At 49.9% G+C, this 16,344-nt stretch overlaps 1 protein-coding gene across 4 annotated transcripts in view; it reads left to right on the top strand.

The window, feature by feature from the left end:
• Kdm4a (lysine demethylase 4A) overlaps positions 1-14,377 on the top strand; it is a 47,441-nt gene extending 33,064 nt beyond the window's left edge. For 3 of the 4 annotated variants that reach the window (XM_029539800.1, XM_029539801.1, XM_029539802.1), the window contains exons 13-22: positions 2,500-2,681; positions 4,143-4,347; positions 4,765-4,841; positions 5,272-5,327; positions 6,969-7,077; positions 7,415-7,600; positions 8,830-9,000; positions 13,141-13,260; positions 13,561-13,653; positions 13,771-13,911. In XM_029539800.1, coding sequence (XP_029395660.1) covers positions 2,500-2,681; positions 4,143-4,347; positions 4,765-4,841; positions 5,272-5,327; positions 6,969-7,077; positions 7,415-7,600; positions 8,830-9,000; positions 13,141-13,260; positions 13,561-13,653; positions 13,771-13,911 — 1,340 coding nt within the window. Of the gene's footprint in view, positions 1-2,499; positions 2,682-4,142; positions 4,348-4,764; positions 4,842-5,271; positions 5,328-6,968; positions 7,078-7,414; positions 7,601-8,829; positions 9,001-13,140; positions 13,261-13,560; positions 13,654-13,770 lie in introns of all 4 variants that reach the window. The other variant, XM_021200301.2, reaches the window with a different exon arrangement.
• Positions 14,378-16,344: the final 1,967 nt, after the last annotated feature.

The following is a 16,344-nucleotide window of genomic DNA, read 5'->3' as shown; positions in this document are numbered from 1 at the left end:
AACCCTGTTTCAAAAAAGGCAAAAACTAACCAATCAAACAAAGAGACACAGACTGTAGGGAAAAAAAGTTTTCAAGAGGCAAAAGAAAAATTATCCAAAGAGGACCACGTGAATGCTGAGGGCGTATACTTCCAGGCAGGTCTGACTGTTGTCTGAGTATGTCCTTTTGGAATTATGTAACTGATGTCATCTGTCTCTACTTTTTGTTCAGTCACAGCAAAGTGTGTTCCCCCCATGTGTTCATTGTTTTCAGAACTTTCACTGTGAGTTTGTTTGCTTTCTTCCTGCTGGTACATTATCGACGCAGGGTATGGTATAGTCCAGGCTGGCCTTGATCAGCTCCTGACCCTCTTCCTGCTTTCAGGTGCTGCCAGCACAGCACAGCACAGCCTGCTCTGGCAGCTTCCTCTTCTCCTGGACACCGGCTGTGTCCCTGAGAGGAGAATGTGGTTATCTGGTCTCTTCACTGTCTTCATTTATTCTTTTTGAAACAGGGTTTCTCGGTTTAGCTCTGGCTGTCCTGGAACTCTGTAGACCAGGCTGGCTTTGAACTCAGAGAGATCCACCTGCCTCTGTCTCCCGAGTGCTGGCATTAAAGGCGTGAGCCACCATCTCTCTCTCTCTCTCTCTCTCTCTGGCTTTTTTAAAAAAACATTTTTTATCTGAATTACAACATTTTCAGTGTGATGCACATGTCTTGACTATAAGGCTTTGTGAAGCTTTATATATGTAAACTGTTAAAATTTTGATCCCTGCAATTTTCACTTAACATAGCGGAAGTCTCCCCTTGGCATTCAGTGTTCACATATGTCATGGCTTGGGCCACTTTTGGCTTTGTGAGTAGAGCAGATGTCAGTATGTGAAGATGGGGCTATGAGCTTGTCTATTTCTGTCCCTGCTGTACCATCTTGGTCCCTGATGTTTGGGTCAGGCACTCTGGGCTCTTCGAGGCTGTCTGGCTCGTTCACACTGACCTACTTACGCTACAGTGGCCCTTCATAGGGGCTGGCTGTGCACAGTGGCAGCTGCCAGGTCCCTGTAGATGAAACCTGACCATGTAGGTGGAAGAAGAAATGGCTTCTCTGCATTGTGCCAGAGTTGCCTGGAGTGAGCAGATGGGCACCTAGGATAGGTGTGCCCACCACAGCTTACTCTAGGCTTCTTTGCAGAGATCTCGGGCCTCTGGGCGAAGGAGTGTTTTTATTGTAGCCAGTAGCACTGCAGTGGATTGCAAATACACAGTCCCCTGAGCAGTAGTCTCATGGCAATGCCTGATGGGCGCACTGTCAAAGCCAATTTCCTGTCAGCCACTGAATCATGGCGAGAGGGATAGATAACAGGGGCTTCTCATCTCCACATGCAACAGCAGTTCCTACAGACTTGAGCCACCACACCTGTTTATTGCAGCAATCTGTCCTGATGTTTGCTCCTGCTTCTATCAGGGTTCTCTCCAGCGTCAGAATCGTTAAGGCTCTGTCCTGCTCCTTGACCGCGTGTGTGCCAGGAACTAGTAGGCTTTGCGCCTTTACTGCTTTGTGAGAACACTTCTGCTGTTGTCCAGTCTGCAGTGAGTCTCACTCTTCTGGAAAGATGAACCCAGAGGAGGATTTTTTTCTTGGTCGTGGTTAAGGGTGCCTGAGTTGTGAGGCCCGTTGCAGCCCTGCACAGTGAAGAGAGATGAGGAGTCTATGGCCCAGGGCTCTGAGGAAGGCCAGCAAGTTGCTGGTTCAGGCTTTACAATACTTGATGGTCTCTATGATCAGCATTTTCCTCCCTCGCTCCCAGTCTTTGAACATGCAATAGCCAATTTTATTTCCTGGCTGGCTGGATTATGCCTGCGCGTTCTCCACTCACAAGCTCCTGGTTGACATAGACATTTAATGGCTAGGAAGAAGATTCATCTCGTGAGATCCTGGGATGTCCTGCCACTACAAACAGGCAGATTGTTCTTCCCCCACAACCCGGACTTTCCAGAGTGAGCGGGAAAGACCAAGGGCCATGATGTAATACCTTTCAACCTTACCAGTCCTGTCTCGGCCTGTTTCCCTGGGACAACTGAAGGGAAAGCCCAGAGGAGGATGGACTTAACTCACTGGCATTTTGGAGGCAGCAAACAGCATAGTTCCTGGCAGGCAGCTGCTTTATTCTGCTGCCCACAGAGGGCAGAGGGTTGAATGTGGCAGCTGTTACAGGGGACAGAGTGGGATGAGCATCCAGAACATGAGGAAGAATAGAGACCTTGAGCCAGTCTGACCAGAGAAAGCAGTTGCCACAGCCACTCTAGTCCCCCATGTCCCTGCTCACATCCCAGCTAGGTCCTCCAGGCTAGTCCCCCATGTCCCCGCTCACATCCCAGTTAAGTCACCTGGGCCTAAAAGGAGTCTGTTGGTAATTGTTTGGCCCTTGCCTTTTATCACCCTCTGGGACCAGGGGCGCTGGCTGAGCTCCTCCTCCTATGTGCAGGCTGGTGCTAACTCCTGCTTCTGTTTCCTCCTCTAGAGACTTCTGAGCAGCTGACCCCCGAGGAAGAGGCTGAGGAGACAGAGGCTTGGGCCAAGCCTCTGAGCCAGCTGTGGCAGAACCGACCCCCGAACTTTGAGGCTGAAAAGGAATTCAATGAGATCATGGCCCAACAGGCCCCTCACTGCGCTGTGTGTATGATCTTCCAGACCTACCACCAGGTGAGTGAGCTTTGCTGCTGCCAGGCATCCTGGGTCAGCAGTCGGAGGAAGCTGGGTTTAATTATGGGTGTGAGGCTTGTCCCTGCTTGTGTTTAGGGGGCCTTTCCCCAGCATCCTCTTTCTGTTAATGCTCGCGTGGCTATGCCAGGCAGATAACGCTTAAGAATGCTTTGATCTGGTGACCCTTGTTTATGACACAGACCTTGCTGTTTGCAGAGCATGTTTCTTCTTATCTTCCTGGTCTGGGGCTCTTTCTGCTTGATCCTATGCAGTCCTGGTCAATTAGGGTACAAGAATGCAGTTTCTTTCCCATTTGACATCAGCCTTGGGCCAGGAGCCCGGTCTTCTCATTGCCATTTTCTTTTTCTCCTCCTCATTGTCATAGTGAGTGCTGCCTGAGCAGAAGGCAGCTGGGGCCGGGGAGGTGGGAGGGCAGAGGCTCTGCCACAGTGACGGCTGGGCTCAACTGTGGGCTTCCCATGCCGGTCCAATGATGACCTCGCCTCGTGGATCTCTTTGGGTCGAGCTCCAGAAGGTCAGACAGGAATTCACAGCAGCAGGTGCCGAGTAGCCAACTCCAGCTCCCATGGGTCCTATGCAGGATGGCAGTAGGTAGGCAGTTTCCCTATGGCAGTTGAAGTGGCCCAGCTGCCCTGAGCTTGGCAAGGCCCAGGCTCATGCTTGCATTAGGATGGCATCTAGACCCACATGCTGGGTCAACAGCTACTTCTTTGTATTAACTGGAAGCAAAGCAAAGAACTGTTTGTGCCCGTGTTTGCGAGGGACGTGACTGCCTGATTGTTACTGTCAGCAGATCTCCTAGGTGGGGGCCAGAGTGCTCAGAGGGTGACACGCTTCCAGGCTCTGTCCTTGGAATGGGGATCATGGTACCATCCAGTGGCAAAGCCAGAGGATATTTGTAGTGACTATAGTTTGCCAAGGGCACTCTGAAACATAATGTTCTTTCTAGAGAGCCCTCAAGCCAGGAATCACCGGTGGGGACCCAGCCATGTGACAGTGCTACAGTTCAGGTGACCTGCTGACATGGCCCAGCAGAGGCAGTCAGTGCTGCTCCGTTAGGAGCACAGACTCTGGGTGCTGTCCCTGAGTGGGGCTGCCATGTGGCACAGCACCTGGGGGATAGGCCTGGCTGCTGGTGTCTCCATGAATTGTATTATCACTTGGTTTGGGAAGACTCAAGTCCCAAGTGCCTCTTACTTGCTCCCTTTTCTCAGTTGTCCCCCAGGGCCCTTTGTTTGATGCTGCTGTGAGAAATTGAATTTGAGTCATTAGAGGTAACTTCAATTAGTAGCTTCAGGATAATGGCTGTGCACCCGGGAGCTATAGCAGCAGTCATACCCGTAAGAGGCCCAGCTCTCTGCTGATGAAGCAGGTGGAGGGCTAGGAGCACAGCCGCGCGCTCACCGCCCTGTGCCCGTTCCTTCTCTGCCGTTCACTTAGGTGGAATTTGGAGCCTTCAGTCAGAACTGTGGGAATGCTTCAGAGCCAGCTGCCCAGACTCAGAGGACTAAGCCATTGATCCCCGAAATGTGCTTCACCACAACTGGCTGCAGCACAGACATCAATCTGTCCACCCCTTACCTAGAGGAGGATGGCACCAGCATGCTAGTGTCCTGCAAGAAGTGCAGTGTCCGGGTCCACGCCAGTGAGTACCTCTCACCTCCTCTCATGGGAAGCTTTCTGAAACTTCACTGAATGGCCTTCCCAGTCTCCTGCTGCAAAGGATGCTTATGTCTTCTTGGGAAGTTGGTGGCTGGTGGCCTTGTGGCTCCAGCATCCATCCCAGTGCCTGTCAACTTGGGGTCTCCTGGGTTGTGGGTATCTAGAGATTAGTCCCTGATACATACTAGGGAGATGTACCAGTGAATCCACAGTTTCTGACTTTCTTGGGTCTTGGGACCTCACTGTGTGGTTGAGCCTTGGGGACTCTGGGCCGGAATTCAGGGATTTCTGTATGGTTCACTATCTTTGGGAGCGGTGTCTATGGAAGAGCACTGTGCATCTGCATTCCAACGGCAGCTTCTGGGCTGGGTTGCATTTGCTCTCCTGCTGTTCTTATTAGGTTGCTATGGCGTCCCTCCTGCCAAGGCTTCTGAAGAATGGATGTGCTCTCGATGTTCAGCCAATGCCCTGGAGGAAGTGAGTGTCCCCATGCTTTTCCCATCGTCTTCAGAGATTGGGGTGGCTTTGGGGCTAGCCTCTTTCCAGGATGGACATAATTTATGTCCAGAGCAGCTGGCTTAGGATTTGGTACTCCGAGATGTCAGAGCCAGTGGATCTGAGAGCTGTGTGAGAGCTGTGTGGGAAGATCAGGTAGCTGTCCCTGGAGCGGCCACCACTCCCTTGGTTTGGAGTCTCAGAATGGAGCTCAAATGGTTCATTATGTAGTTCTAATTATGCATTAAGGCCTGTCTCCTTCAGGGGAGTCCCGACTGCAGGGTATGTACCTGAAGGCCTACCTGCCGCTGCTCTGCTCTTGGCAGGGTTTCGTTGTCCACAGGAAGTCTCAGGCGGGCAGACTGTATGTAGTGAATTGTTGGTAACCGTTTCCCTTCTGCTTTCTGGACAGGACTGCTGTTTATGCTCGTTGCGTGGAGGGGCCCTGCAGAGAGCAAACGACGACAGGTGAGTTCTCTGGGGAGTTTGACGCCCAGGCCCAGTTCTGAGCATGCGCAGTGCTTCGAGGGCAGGAGCTGCTCCTGAGGGGTGATGAGGACTTGGGCAGCCCATGACACGGGGCTGGAATCGAATGAGCAAGACTGCCCTAGGCTGCCTGTCTCACTTCACCTTCTCCTCAGAGGCAGAGATGTAAGCAGTGTCCTTTGAGAGGTGACGGTCCTGAGAAAATGACACAGGCATTTTGTGGTCTGGAAGTGAGGACACTGACCTGGTCACAGCTGCCTGCCTGCCTTCCTTTAAAAAAACAAAGCAAAACAAAAAAACAATGAACTTATTTTATGTGTGTGGCCGTTTTGCCTGCATTGCATCTCTGGGCATCCTGTGCACAGGTTTCCACAGAGGCCAGACGAAGACTTTGGGTCTCCTGGGTCCAGAGATACAAACAGTTGTCAGTCATGATGTGGGTTCTGAGAATTGAACCCAGGTGCCCTGGAAGAGCAGCCAGTGCTCTAAACCTTTGAGTTTGTTCTCTGGTCCTGCTTCATTCTTTCTTTCAAGACAGGGTCTCCTGAAATGTCCTGTGTAGTCCCTGCTGGCATCTAACTGTTGATCCTCCTTCCTCAGCCTCCCACAGACTGGGATTATAGACAATACAGTGCCAAGCATTTCCCACAGAGTTAACTCTCCCTGGCTAGACCTGCTGGTGGAGATCAGGCAGATGTCCTGGGGGGGGAACTGTTGGGCGCTGAGGTGAGCTTAGGCAGGCCACCCATTGTTAGAGTTATAGAAGTTTCTGGACTTTGCAGCCACCATACAAGTATTCTCATTGAGTTGTATCTTTGTGCTGTCTTGGGTCTACCTCCTCTGAGGAAGGAATACCAGCTGTTGAGGGTTTGCTCTGTAAGGGCTTCTGTGTAGAGAGTAGCACAGCACACGTGGCTGACAGCAACCGGCCTCTGAATAAAACCCCACGGGTGTCCAACCTCCCACCCTGGCAGGATCCCCATACTGCTTATGGTGGGTGGCTGTGTGGCTGTGCCTCACTCCTTTACAGATACACAGCTGTTACTAGTGGTCACTGTAATTCTCCCAGGGCAGGCAGAGCCTGTCTGGTAACTTTTTTGTTTTAGTGGAAATGGCTCTGCTTGAACCTCTCACCTTTGCCCTTTAATCCTTGATCCGTGTTCTACCCTCTAAGGATAGACCTGTTCCCATCCCCAATGGTAGTGCAGACTTTTGATTCCATGGCTCCTATAGGTTTTCATATGTGTCGATCTAGCTGGGGCTGAACACCGGGCCTTGTGCAATTGACACATACCATCAGTGGAACCCCATTATTCCGCAGTCTTGGGTTTCTCCACTTCGGGCATGTCTGTGTCCTAAAAGGTGTCTGGGAGGGAAAAGCCCACCACTCTCCATCAGCCGAGGTTCTGCTTATTTGCCAGAGTAAGGAGGTGGCATAAGCAGGTTGCCCCTGCACTGGCCTTGGGCAGTGTGTGCATAGTACTATGTATGGTGGTAAATGACACTTCCCCCCAAGTCCTGGGACCTGGGTGACCCATCAGTCATGCTGGGTGATAGAGGAAGTTTGGTCAGCAGGCCCCCGGGGCTATAGAAACAGGTGACAGAAGCTTCCTCTTTTGGCAGATGGGTTCATGTTTCATGTGCGGTGGCAATTCTAGAAGCAAGGTTTGTCAACATTGCTGAAAGAAGTCCAGTGGATGTGAGCAAAATCCCTCTGCCCCGCTTCAAACTGGTAAGCCAGAGTGGGCTTGGGATTTGCATAGCTACCCTGCTGATGAGTCTGGGGAGCTGCTGAGTGCATTTCAGCTTAGCTTTGGTCAGTCTCATTCCCCTCTACGGCTGAATTGCCTCATGAGGACTTTACATTGGACATAGGAGTAGAGCAGGTGCTCCCTAGGTGCTCCCATGTATGGGGTGGTGTGGGGGGGGGGGTTGGCTTCTGACGGCTTGGTTTTGTGAATTTCGGAGGGAAAACAAGAAGAGATGGATGGCCATTCCATGGAATCGTGTTCTTCTCTCTCTCTCTCTCTCTCTCTCTCTCTCTCTCTCTCTCTCTCTCTCCTGTGCAGAAGTGTGTCTTTTGTAAGAAGCGGAGAAAACGGAATGCCGGCTGCTGTGTGCAGTGCTCCCACGGCCGCTGCCCCACTGCCTTCCACGTGAGCTGTGCCCAGGCTGCAGGGGTGATGATGCAGCCCGACGACTGGCCCTTTGTGGTCTTCATCACGTGCTTCCGCCACAAGATTCCCAATCTGGAGGTGAGAGGGCACCATGGTAGAGTCCTCTTGACAGGTTTCAGGGTCATTTTCTCTGCATGTTGCCAAGTTATTACATCAGCACATATCCTTGATAGAAAATGTTAATACGTTAGCAATTAACATACGGCTCAGTCTGACCCACTTCTTGCCTTGGCCTTCACAGTTCAGTGGCACTAACAAACCATGGCTTGGTTCTTTGCTTTACCTGTTCCCTTGCTTAAGTCTCCTGTGCATCCTCACCCAAGAGCCTGGGATGTCAGAGCAGCTCTGTAAGTGGTGAGGGCTGATCCCTCTGACAGTTGGACATTTTCTGCCACACAGGAGGGCAGTGACATGTGCAGGACGTGTGGGATGTGACCTGTGGAATTCTGGAGAGGCCTGGGCAGGCCCCAAGGGAGAAGAGGGGAGTTAGAGTAGAATCGTAGAATCATAGCTTCAGAAACAGAGGAGTAGTCTTACAAGAACGAACATTCAGGGTGGTTCTGGGAATCTGGCAGGTAGTCATAGAAAGGGAACAGTGCCCAGGGGATATGTTTCCTTCTCTTTCTGAGTGAGGAGACCTTGTAGAAGGCCGGGATTTCGAGTCGTTTGTGTGCAGCTGTGCATACATTGGAGCGTACATGGTCGCATCCCCCACCCAGGCTAGCTGGCCACTTAGCTTCCAGGTGATTCTCCAGGTGACACCTCTCATCTTGAAACAGGCATGCTGTGACGTCACTGTGCCTGTCACAGTGGCTGGCATTTGTTTTGTTTTCTTTTGTTTTTTGAGACAGTGTCTGTAGTCTTGGTTTCCTTAGAACTCACTGTGCAGACCAGAGGGTCTCAGTCCTTATGCCCTTCTCCTGAGGTAGAGCTAATGCCCAGGTAGTGGTTGGTTAGTGATGTTCAGGATCTGGGACCCAGGGCACCAGCTACCTATTGCATCTCTATCCAGATGCTATGACACATAACTGAGGATAACATAGGCTGAGGCAGGGCATTGCTATAAATTGGAGAACAAAACAAAATTATCAAAGAAAAAGGCAGTATTATCCAAGAACTAGTTGGCTTGGAACTCAGAGCTCATGTGAGTGGCTTGTCACTGGAATGTAGGTGTCCGGAAAGGCCTGTTCTGCCTTCCGTTTGTTTCGGTCTTTCCTTTGTCACACTTACTTCCCCCAGCCCCCATAGGGGAGCTTATAGAACTGTCTGTCAGTGTGATCCAGGCTAACCCAGGCTGTTCCTTCTAGCGTGCTAAGGGAGCCTTGCTGAGCATCACGGCGGGCCAGAAGGTCATCAGCAAACACAAGAACGGGCGCTTCTACCAGTGCGAGGTGGTCAGACTCACCACCGAGACCTTCTACGAAGTCAACTTTGACGACGGCTCCTTCAGTGACAACCTTTATCCTGAGGACATAGTGGTAATGCCTGAAAGCGGCTTCTGGGAGCACTTTGGGACTGGGGCATCTTCTCAGTATTGCCAGCTGGGGTGGCTGTGGCCTCTCTGCCTGCCCTTGGTCAGTTCCCAAACAGAAAGAAGCCTTTATTCCCAGGTTCCCTTTCAGGGAAGAGTGTATATGCTGGGACACTCAGCTTCCCTGAGGAGTTCAGAGGAGTCTGTGTTCCCTGCAGTCCACTGAAATATGCTTATATCTCAGACCAAATTATTTCTGATAGCATCTAGTTCAGGATACAAGCTCACACTCTGGAAGCTAACTGGTGCTGATATAGTTTCATTGCATTAAAGCTGTGGGATTCTTTTATTGTATTTTGTTTTTTCGAGACAGGGTTTCTCTGTAGCCCTGGATGTCGTGGAATTCACTCTGTAGACCAGGCTGACCTTGAACTCAGAGGTCCACCTGCCTCTGCCTCCCAAGTGCTAGGATTAAAGGCGTGCGCCACCACTGCCCGGTGTGATTCTTTAAAAGAACGATCTAACCCTTGTTTCAGCCATGCCCTCTCGGGATGTGTATGTAGCCACGCCCTCTCAGGGTGTGTATGTAGTTTGCTTTGGGCTCTTCACTGGTGATGGCTCTGGAGCTACAGAGAAACTACCTAAGAAAGCTTTATCAACACCTGAAACACTAGAGCCCTACCTGGACCCGAGCCCGGCTTTCCTGGCTTGCTATTCAGAGCTTAGCTCAGGTTCCCAGCCTTGGCCCTTCCTTTTCATGTGCTAGCCATGTGCCCAACACAGAAGGGCAAAGCCATTTTTTCTTAATGATTCTTCACACATTTATACTATATTAGCAACATCATCACCAAAAGCATATTAATTAGTGTCTTAGTTACTCTCTGTTGCTCTGACAAAACAGTATGACCATAGCAACTTATAAAAGAAAGCACTTAATTTGGGGCCTATGGTTTCAGAGTCCATGGTGCAAAGACATGGCAGCAGGAACAGCTGAGAGCTCACATGTTGACCTGCAGGTAGGACATAGGGGCATGGGGGTGAGCATGATGACACAGGTTTACACACACACACACACACACACACACACACACACACACACACACACACACACACACACAGTGTTTTGAAGTCTCAGAGCCCTCCTCTAGGGGTACCTTCTCCATCAAGGTTGTATCCACCAAGTAAGGACCAAGGAGCCTAGGGGCCATCCTCCTTCAAACCACCACAGTTAGTTACCAGGCAGAGTGTTACTGTGAAGGCGAGGGTGATCGGTGGCAGTAGCTCGGGCAGGGACTAGTGAGCTCTCAGCCAGACCTGGTACAGTGCTGTAGGTCAGGATGTCTCCCTTACCACGCACGCGCTGAGAAGTGTTGCTGGCTCTAACTCAAAACACTGCTCCTGTCTGAGTGTCTTTTGTTCTAAGAGATTGTGTATTTGTGAATGTTACCTATCAATAGCTATTCTATTAGAAATTAAAATTAAGATTAGTTAATCTTTTCAATACTATTTGATGTGTGTGTGTGTGTGTGTGTGTCTATGTGTGTGTGTGTGTCATATTGACACATTTCTCCAGTTTTATGAATCTTTTTCAAGTCAATTCTTCTTTCACTCTGTTATACATTGTTTTGATTAACGTATAGGGCATGGTATGAGGCCTATGAACCCAGCTTATAAGAGATTAAGGCCAGGGTCTCTAGAGCTCAAATCTGGTCCTGACTACACAGTGAGCCTATGTCAAAGCCAAAAAAAAAAAAAAAAAAAAAAAATAGAAAAAAATATAATAGAAAAAAGTATAGAAAGAAAACCTGACATAGAATTACAGTTAGAATGGAGGTAACATTTTACTTTTTGAGGCAGTGTCTCACTGTGTAGCACTGGCTGCCCGGAACTCACAGAGGGTGTGTCCCCCCACCCCCCATCCCTGGTCCCCTGAGAAGAACATTTTAGTAGCGTTTCTGAGAGTTGAAATGAGTTCTTTTTGGAACTGGACATTGGAACTAGGGCCTTAGCTGTATCTGTGGAACCGCCGCCCAGTCCTTTCACGTTTGTAAGATACGAAATAGGATTTATCTATAGCTGAGGCAGGCCTTGAACTCCTGATCTCCATGCCTCCTGACTGGTTGAGATTACAGTCCTATGTTACCGGGTCTTGTTACTGGGGCAATTTGATCTTTTAGCTTTTTGGGACAAGGCCTCATGTAGCTCAGGAAGGCCTTAAACTTATTTGTACTGGCAGCACAGGTGTGTGCTACTATGCCTGACCAAGTCATTTTTTTGTTCTTTTTTTTTTTAAAAGTCATAAACAGTGTGAAATCCAAAAATCCATTGAGCTTTATGTGAGACATACATGAAGTCTGTCTGCCCATCTCACACTGATGGTGGGTCTCGTGCCTGATTTGTTATACTGTATGCCGGTCATTCAGAAAACACTGCCATCCTGGGCTGTGGAGATCTTTCCAAATTATGCTAAATTTTATTATAAATACATTTTTTTAAGATTTATTTATTTATTATATGTAAGTACACTGTAGCTGTCTTTAGACACTCCAGAAGAGGGAATCAGATCTTGTTCCGGATGGTTATGAGCCACCATGTGGTTGCTGGGATTTGAACTCCGGACCTTCAGGAGAGCAGTCAGGTGCTCTTACCCACTGAGCCATCTCACCAGCCCTATAAATATATTTTTAAAAACCAAATTCACATCATTGCCCATCTCACTGGAAGACTAAATTCTGGGAAGGGCTGAGATGCCTTAGTGGGTAAAGGTATTTGTTGCTAAGCCTGAAGACTTGAGTCCAGACTGCAAGTCTCACATGTCAGAGATAGACACCCAGCTCCTGCCAGTCGCACTCTGCCCTCCACACGTACACACACGTGCATTCTGGCACATGGACACACGTGCACTCAGGTGCAGGCTCACACACCTCTCACACGCATTATAAAGACAGTTTAATTCTAAGAAGCTTGGTCTTCGCAGGTAAGGGCCACGTTCCTGAGATGCTAATTTTTGCTCAGAAAGTTGAGCTTTGTTATTGGCAATAAATATAATGACTGTTTTCCTTGAAACAAGGTGCTCTCTCCACTTGTTTTTAGGAAGGTGTCTGCCAAGCACACACGTGCCAGTAACCGGAGTTTATCACGCACTCTCCCCCAAGTAAAGCTTGTGCTCTCTGTAGTCCTAGTATTCTTTTTTTTAAAGGCTTATGTAATCACACGATTGCACAGGTCAGAGTGATTTTCTTTCCATCTACTGGTGCTGGGGATTGAATCCAGGGCCTTAGAGATCTACCACTGAGCTACACTTCCAGCTTAGACACAAGTTTTCCTCTACACATCATAGTACCTCTACCCTCAAGTGTCTTATACTCACATACATAATATAGCAGTTAAATACATCAAGGTAAACCTGGGCAGTGGTGATGCACGCGTTTAATCCCAGCACTCAGGAGGCAGAGGCCGGCGGATTTCTTGAGTCCAGCCTGGTCTACAGAGTGAGTTCCAGGACAGCCAGGGCTACACAGAGAAGCCCTGTCTTGAAAAACCAATATATATCGCTGGAAATACCAACATGGTGAGAGGGCTAGTGGTTTGTTTGTGTTTTGTTCTTACTTTTTTGTGGATCTGGGCACCAGGGCCGGAGCTGCATCTCCTGGCATTGCTTTTGTCCGTTCCCCACAGCAGGTCACACTGCTTAGCCAAAGCTGAACTTCACCCAGCCCCTCCGCCCGTCTCCCGGGAGCCTCTGCTCTCAGCTAGATGGTCCCTTCCTTTGTTACCATGTCTCTCTCTGAGAAGTACGTGTCTTAGAACACACTCAAATGCAGTCCTACCGTTCCTCCACAGCAGAGCAGCTCAGCTAGGAGGACACAGGATAGTGGATCCAAGAGGCCACCCCTGCTTCTGTTTACTACATTTACTGAGTAATGGGGTTTTGTTTTGTTTGTTTTGTTTGCATGCTCCCCCAGAGGCAGCAGGGCTTAGGGCAGATGAGTGAGGCAGACCTTGTTTGACAGATTGGACCATGGCTTTCAGCCCAGAGCTAGCTGCCTTTCCTGCAGCGCGTGGGCAGGAGTCCTTGCGAGTCATTGGCACTTACCACTGTGGCTGGGTGAGCTGCTCTTCACTCTCTCCTCTGCTCTGTCCTCAGAGTCAGGACTGTCTCCAACTGGGGCCTCCTGCTGAAGGTGAAGTGGTTCAAGTCAGATGGACAGATGGCCAAGTCTATGGGGCTAAGTTTGTGGCCTCCCACCCCATCCAGATGTACCAGGTAGCCAAAGTTCTTGAATGGGCGTTTGAGGTTGGGAGGGTACTTCATTAATTTAGTGTTTCCTCTTGGGCAAGAAACTTGTCTTTGCTCTTGAAAGAACTTGCCGGTTACATACAGCCTTCACAGATCTGGAGCCCTGGGGAATCCACTTTGGTATTGTGCTTTAGGCGTGGCTGTCATCACTTACATGGAAAGTCCTTACTACAGAGTTGCCTTCCTCTAGCTACCGGAAACTGCCACTGTGAGCAGGTCCCGCAGGACTCTGGTACCCTAGCTAAAGGGCCTTTGCTTGCTTGTCAGGTGGAGTTTGAGGATGGCTCACAGCTGGTGGTTAAGAGAGATGATGTATACACACTGGATGAAGAGCTTCCCAAGAGAGTCAAGTCTAGACTGGTAAGTGAGCTTTCTGTGCCCCGAGCTCCTGTCTTGAACATGGAAGACACATGCCCCTTTAGTGTTCATTGTTCGTGTGGCCACAGAGTGACAGTTTGCTTGCATTTCCCTCTGTAGTCGGTAGCTTCGGACATGCGCTTCAATGAGATTTTCACAGAGAAGGAAGTAAAGCAAGAGAAGAAAAGGCAGCGGGTCATCAACTCGAGGTACCGGGAGGACTACATCGAGCCCGCACTGTACCGGGCCATCATGGAGTAGATGTTTCCAGGATCTAAGAGGTTCCCAGCCATCAAGGCGAGAGCACTCTAGGGTTCCACAGCACAGCAGACACTTGGAACTCGAACTTGGGACTTCACTTAAGTGAAGCTGTACACAGAAAAGGAATGACGTGTTCGACCTATCACCTTCTCACTCCACCCTCGATGCATTCTGCCGGGAAAAGACAAGCCGGTTGTGGGTACTTGGCAGCATCTGTTCATCCCCAGCTGATGGGCTGACACTGGGATTTTGTGATTGCATCAGCCCCCAGTCCAAACGGGTCAGCTGTTCCTGCTGGGCGGATTGTTCTTTCTTAGCCTAGGGCTTGCTTCCTACCCGTCCACCGGCACCAGCAAGGCAGAGAGGTGCTGGTGCTTGACCCAATCCCCTTTTGTATTTATGTATGAGTGTGTGAGCGTGCACACGTGCAAGTGTGTACCTGTGTGTGAGCATGAGAATGTGTGAATGTACACCTGTGTGTATGACTGTGCAAGTACGTGTGTGTGTGCACCCGTGTGCGTGAGTGCGTGTGTGCGTGTGTGCTTGGTCAGGACTAGCTTCTGCCAGCCCCTGGGCTTCACTTTCTTCTTTGCCTCTGCAGGGCAAACAAAATGTGAAATTCTGCCCTCAGCCAAGCTGAGTAAGGGCCCTGGGGATGGGTAGAGGTGGGTTGCCATCTGTCCCTTCCTGGACCGATCTCAAGAGAGCGCCGGCAAAGCTGCAGTACTGGGATGCTAAGGAGCTGGCTGCCACCTCTGTCCACCCTTGAAGTAGAACTCGGAGGTTATATACTATGAGCCCACAAACTTCAGGCACGGAAGCCCCTGTGGCACAGTGTTAGAGGGTGTGGGTGGGGACTACCTTGAAGGGAGAATTTTAATGATGGAAGCAGGCAGAGCCTGGTGGATGATTTTTGTGCAGGGGAAAATGCAGTTATGCAGGGGCTAACTATGGGTTAGGATGAACTGGGGCCACTGGAGGCCAAGGGCCAGTGTAGCTACGCCCTTGGTCAGGGGTGGGGTGGGACTGGTTGAGGGTGGGGGTGGGGTGGGACTAGAGGGCAACATTGAAGGGGTTAAACAGGTTTTTGCTCCTCTTGAATTTGTTTGCCTGGGCCCAATATTGGAGGGCTTCATACCTTGCTCTGTATACAGGAGTCAGATTTATAATACTTCCCCTTTTTTGTTACGTATAAACTCTATAAACCAAATTATTTTGAAAACTGGTGCATTACCTTGTCCTTAGCAATAAAATAAATTGAACAGAGGATTGACTGTGGTCTGCCCCATGGAGCCCAAGTGGCCCAGGGTCAGGCTGTGGAGCAGGGGCTGGGAAGCTGTTCGTTGAGGTGGGTGCCGTGGCCCATTGAGCATCCAGGGCGCTGTGGCTCTCGGTACCTCCTTTTGCTTTCCTGGAGGAGTTAAAGGAAAGGACTGGACTACAGTCTTCTCAAGAGAGGTTTCACTTAAAGCCCTTTGATGCCATCAGTATCCCGGTATACAGATCACTTCCTGAATCAGAATTCTATCCTTGTGGGACCAGGAGGGAGCATTGCTTTAGGTGCTTGACCCCGCCAAGAGACACTTGATCTCCCCGTGGAGTGCGGAACCTGCTCTCTGCAATGCCTGTCGTGAGGAAGCACTTGCACTTTCCTGAGCTGGTGCAGGGCTTCTTTCTGCACAGCCTACGGATTCCGGCTGGGCTCCGGTTCGTGCCCCGCGTTGTGTGCGGTACCCCTGCAGCCTAGGAGCTGCTACTTACTATCGGCTGTGGGGAAAGGGAGAAGTTTCACAGATGGTTTTTTCACAGCTAACTCCTTGGAGCCAAGGAAGGAAGGTTGCCCCTCTATTCTTCACTCAGGGATTTTCAGGGAAAAATGGCTGGGGCTCAGCGTTCCTGGAAGAGAGGCAAACTTATTTCCTCGGGCACCTGTAGTTCCTCCTCATGATTCTCATCACCTCAGCCTTGCTGAAGGACCTGATAATCTCATGTGTGGTGTAATCCCAGCTCTATGGGAGTTGAAGATTGAATTCAAGCCTTTGAATGTTTGAGGCAAACATACTATATCTGACAGCCCTCTCTACTTTTTCGTCCCAAAAGAAGAGCCCACTGTGGGATGGAGGGATGGTTTAGCCATTAAGAATACTTTTCTGGGGAACCCAGGTTCAGTTGCCACTGTCTACATGGTGGCTTGCAACTGTCTGTAACTCCAGTTCCAGGGGCTATGAGGCCCCCTTCTGGGATACACAGGCACTGGGACAAACATTCATGCAGACACTAAAACAAAAACAAAATAAACCAAAACAAAACCCAAAGACACCGGGACCCACAAAGTTGTTGACTGTTTAATCCTGTTTCAGTTTAGAGAGTAGTTAAGTACATACCACCACTACCATGATTAGCTAAGTCAATCATTCAAAAACATTTTTGGCC

Source organism: Mus pahari, chromosome 6 (assembly GCF_900095145.1).
Source record: "Mus pahari chromosome 6, PAHARI_EIJ_v1.1, whole genome shotgun sequence".
Taxonomy (NCBI): Eukaryota; Metazoa; Chordata; class Mammalia; order Rodentia; family Muridae; genus Mus; species Mus pahari.
The sequence above is the reverse complement of the archived record's forward strand: the minus strand, read 5'-3'. Positions and strand labels throughout refer to the sequence as shown.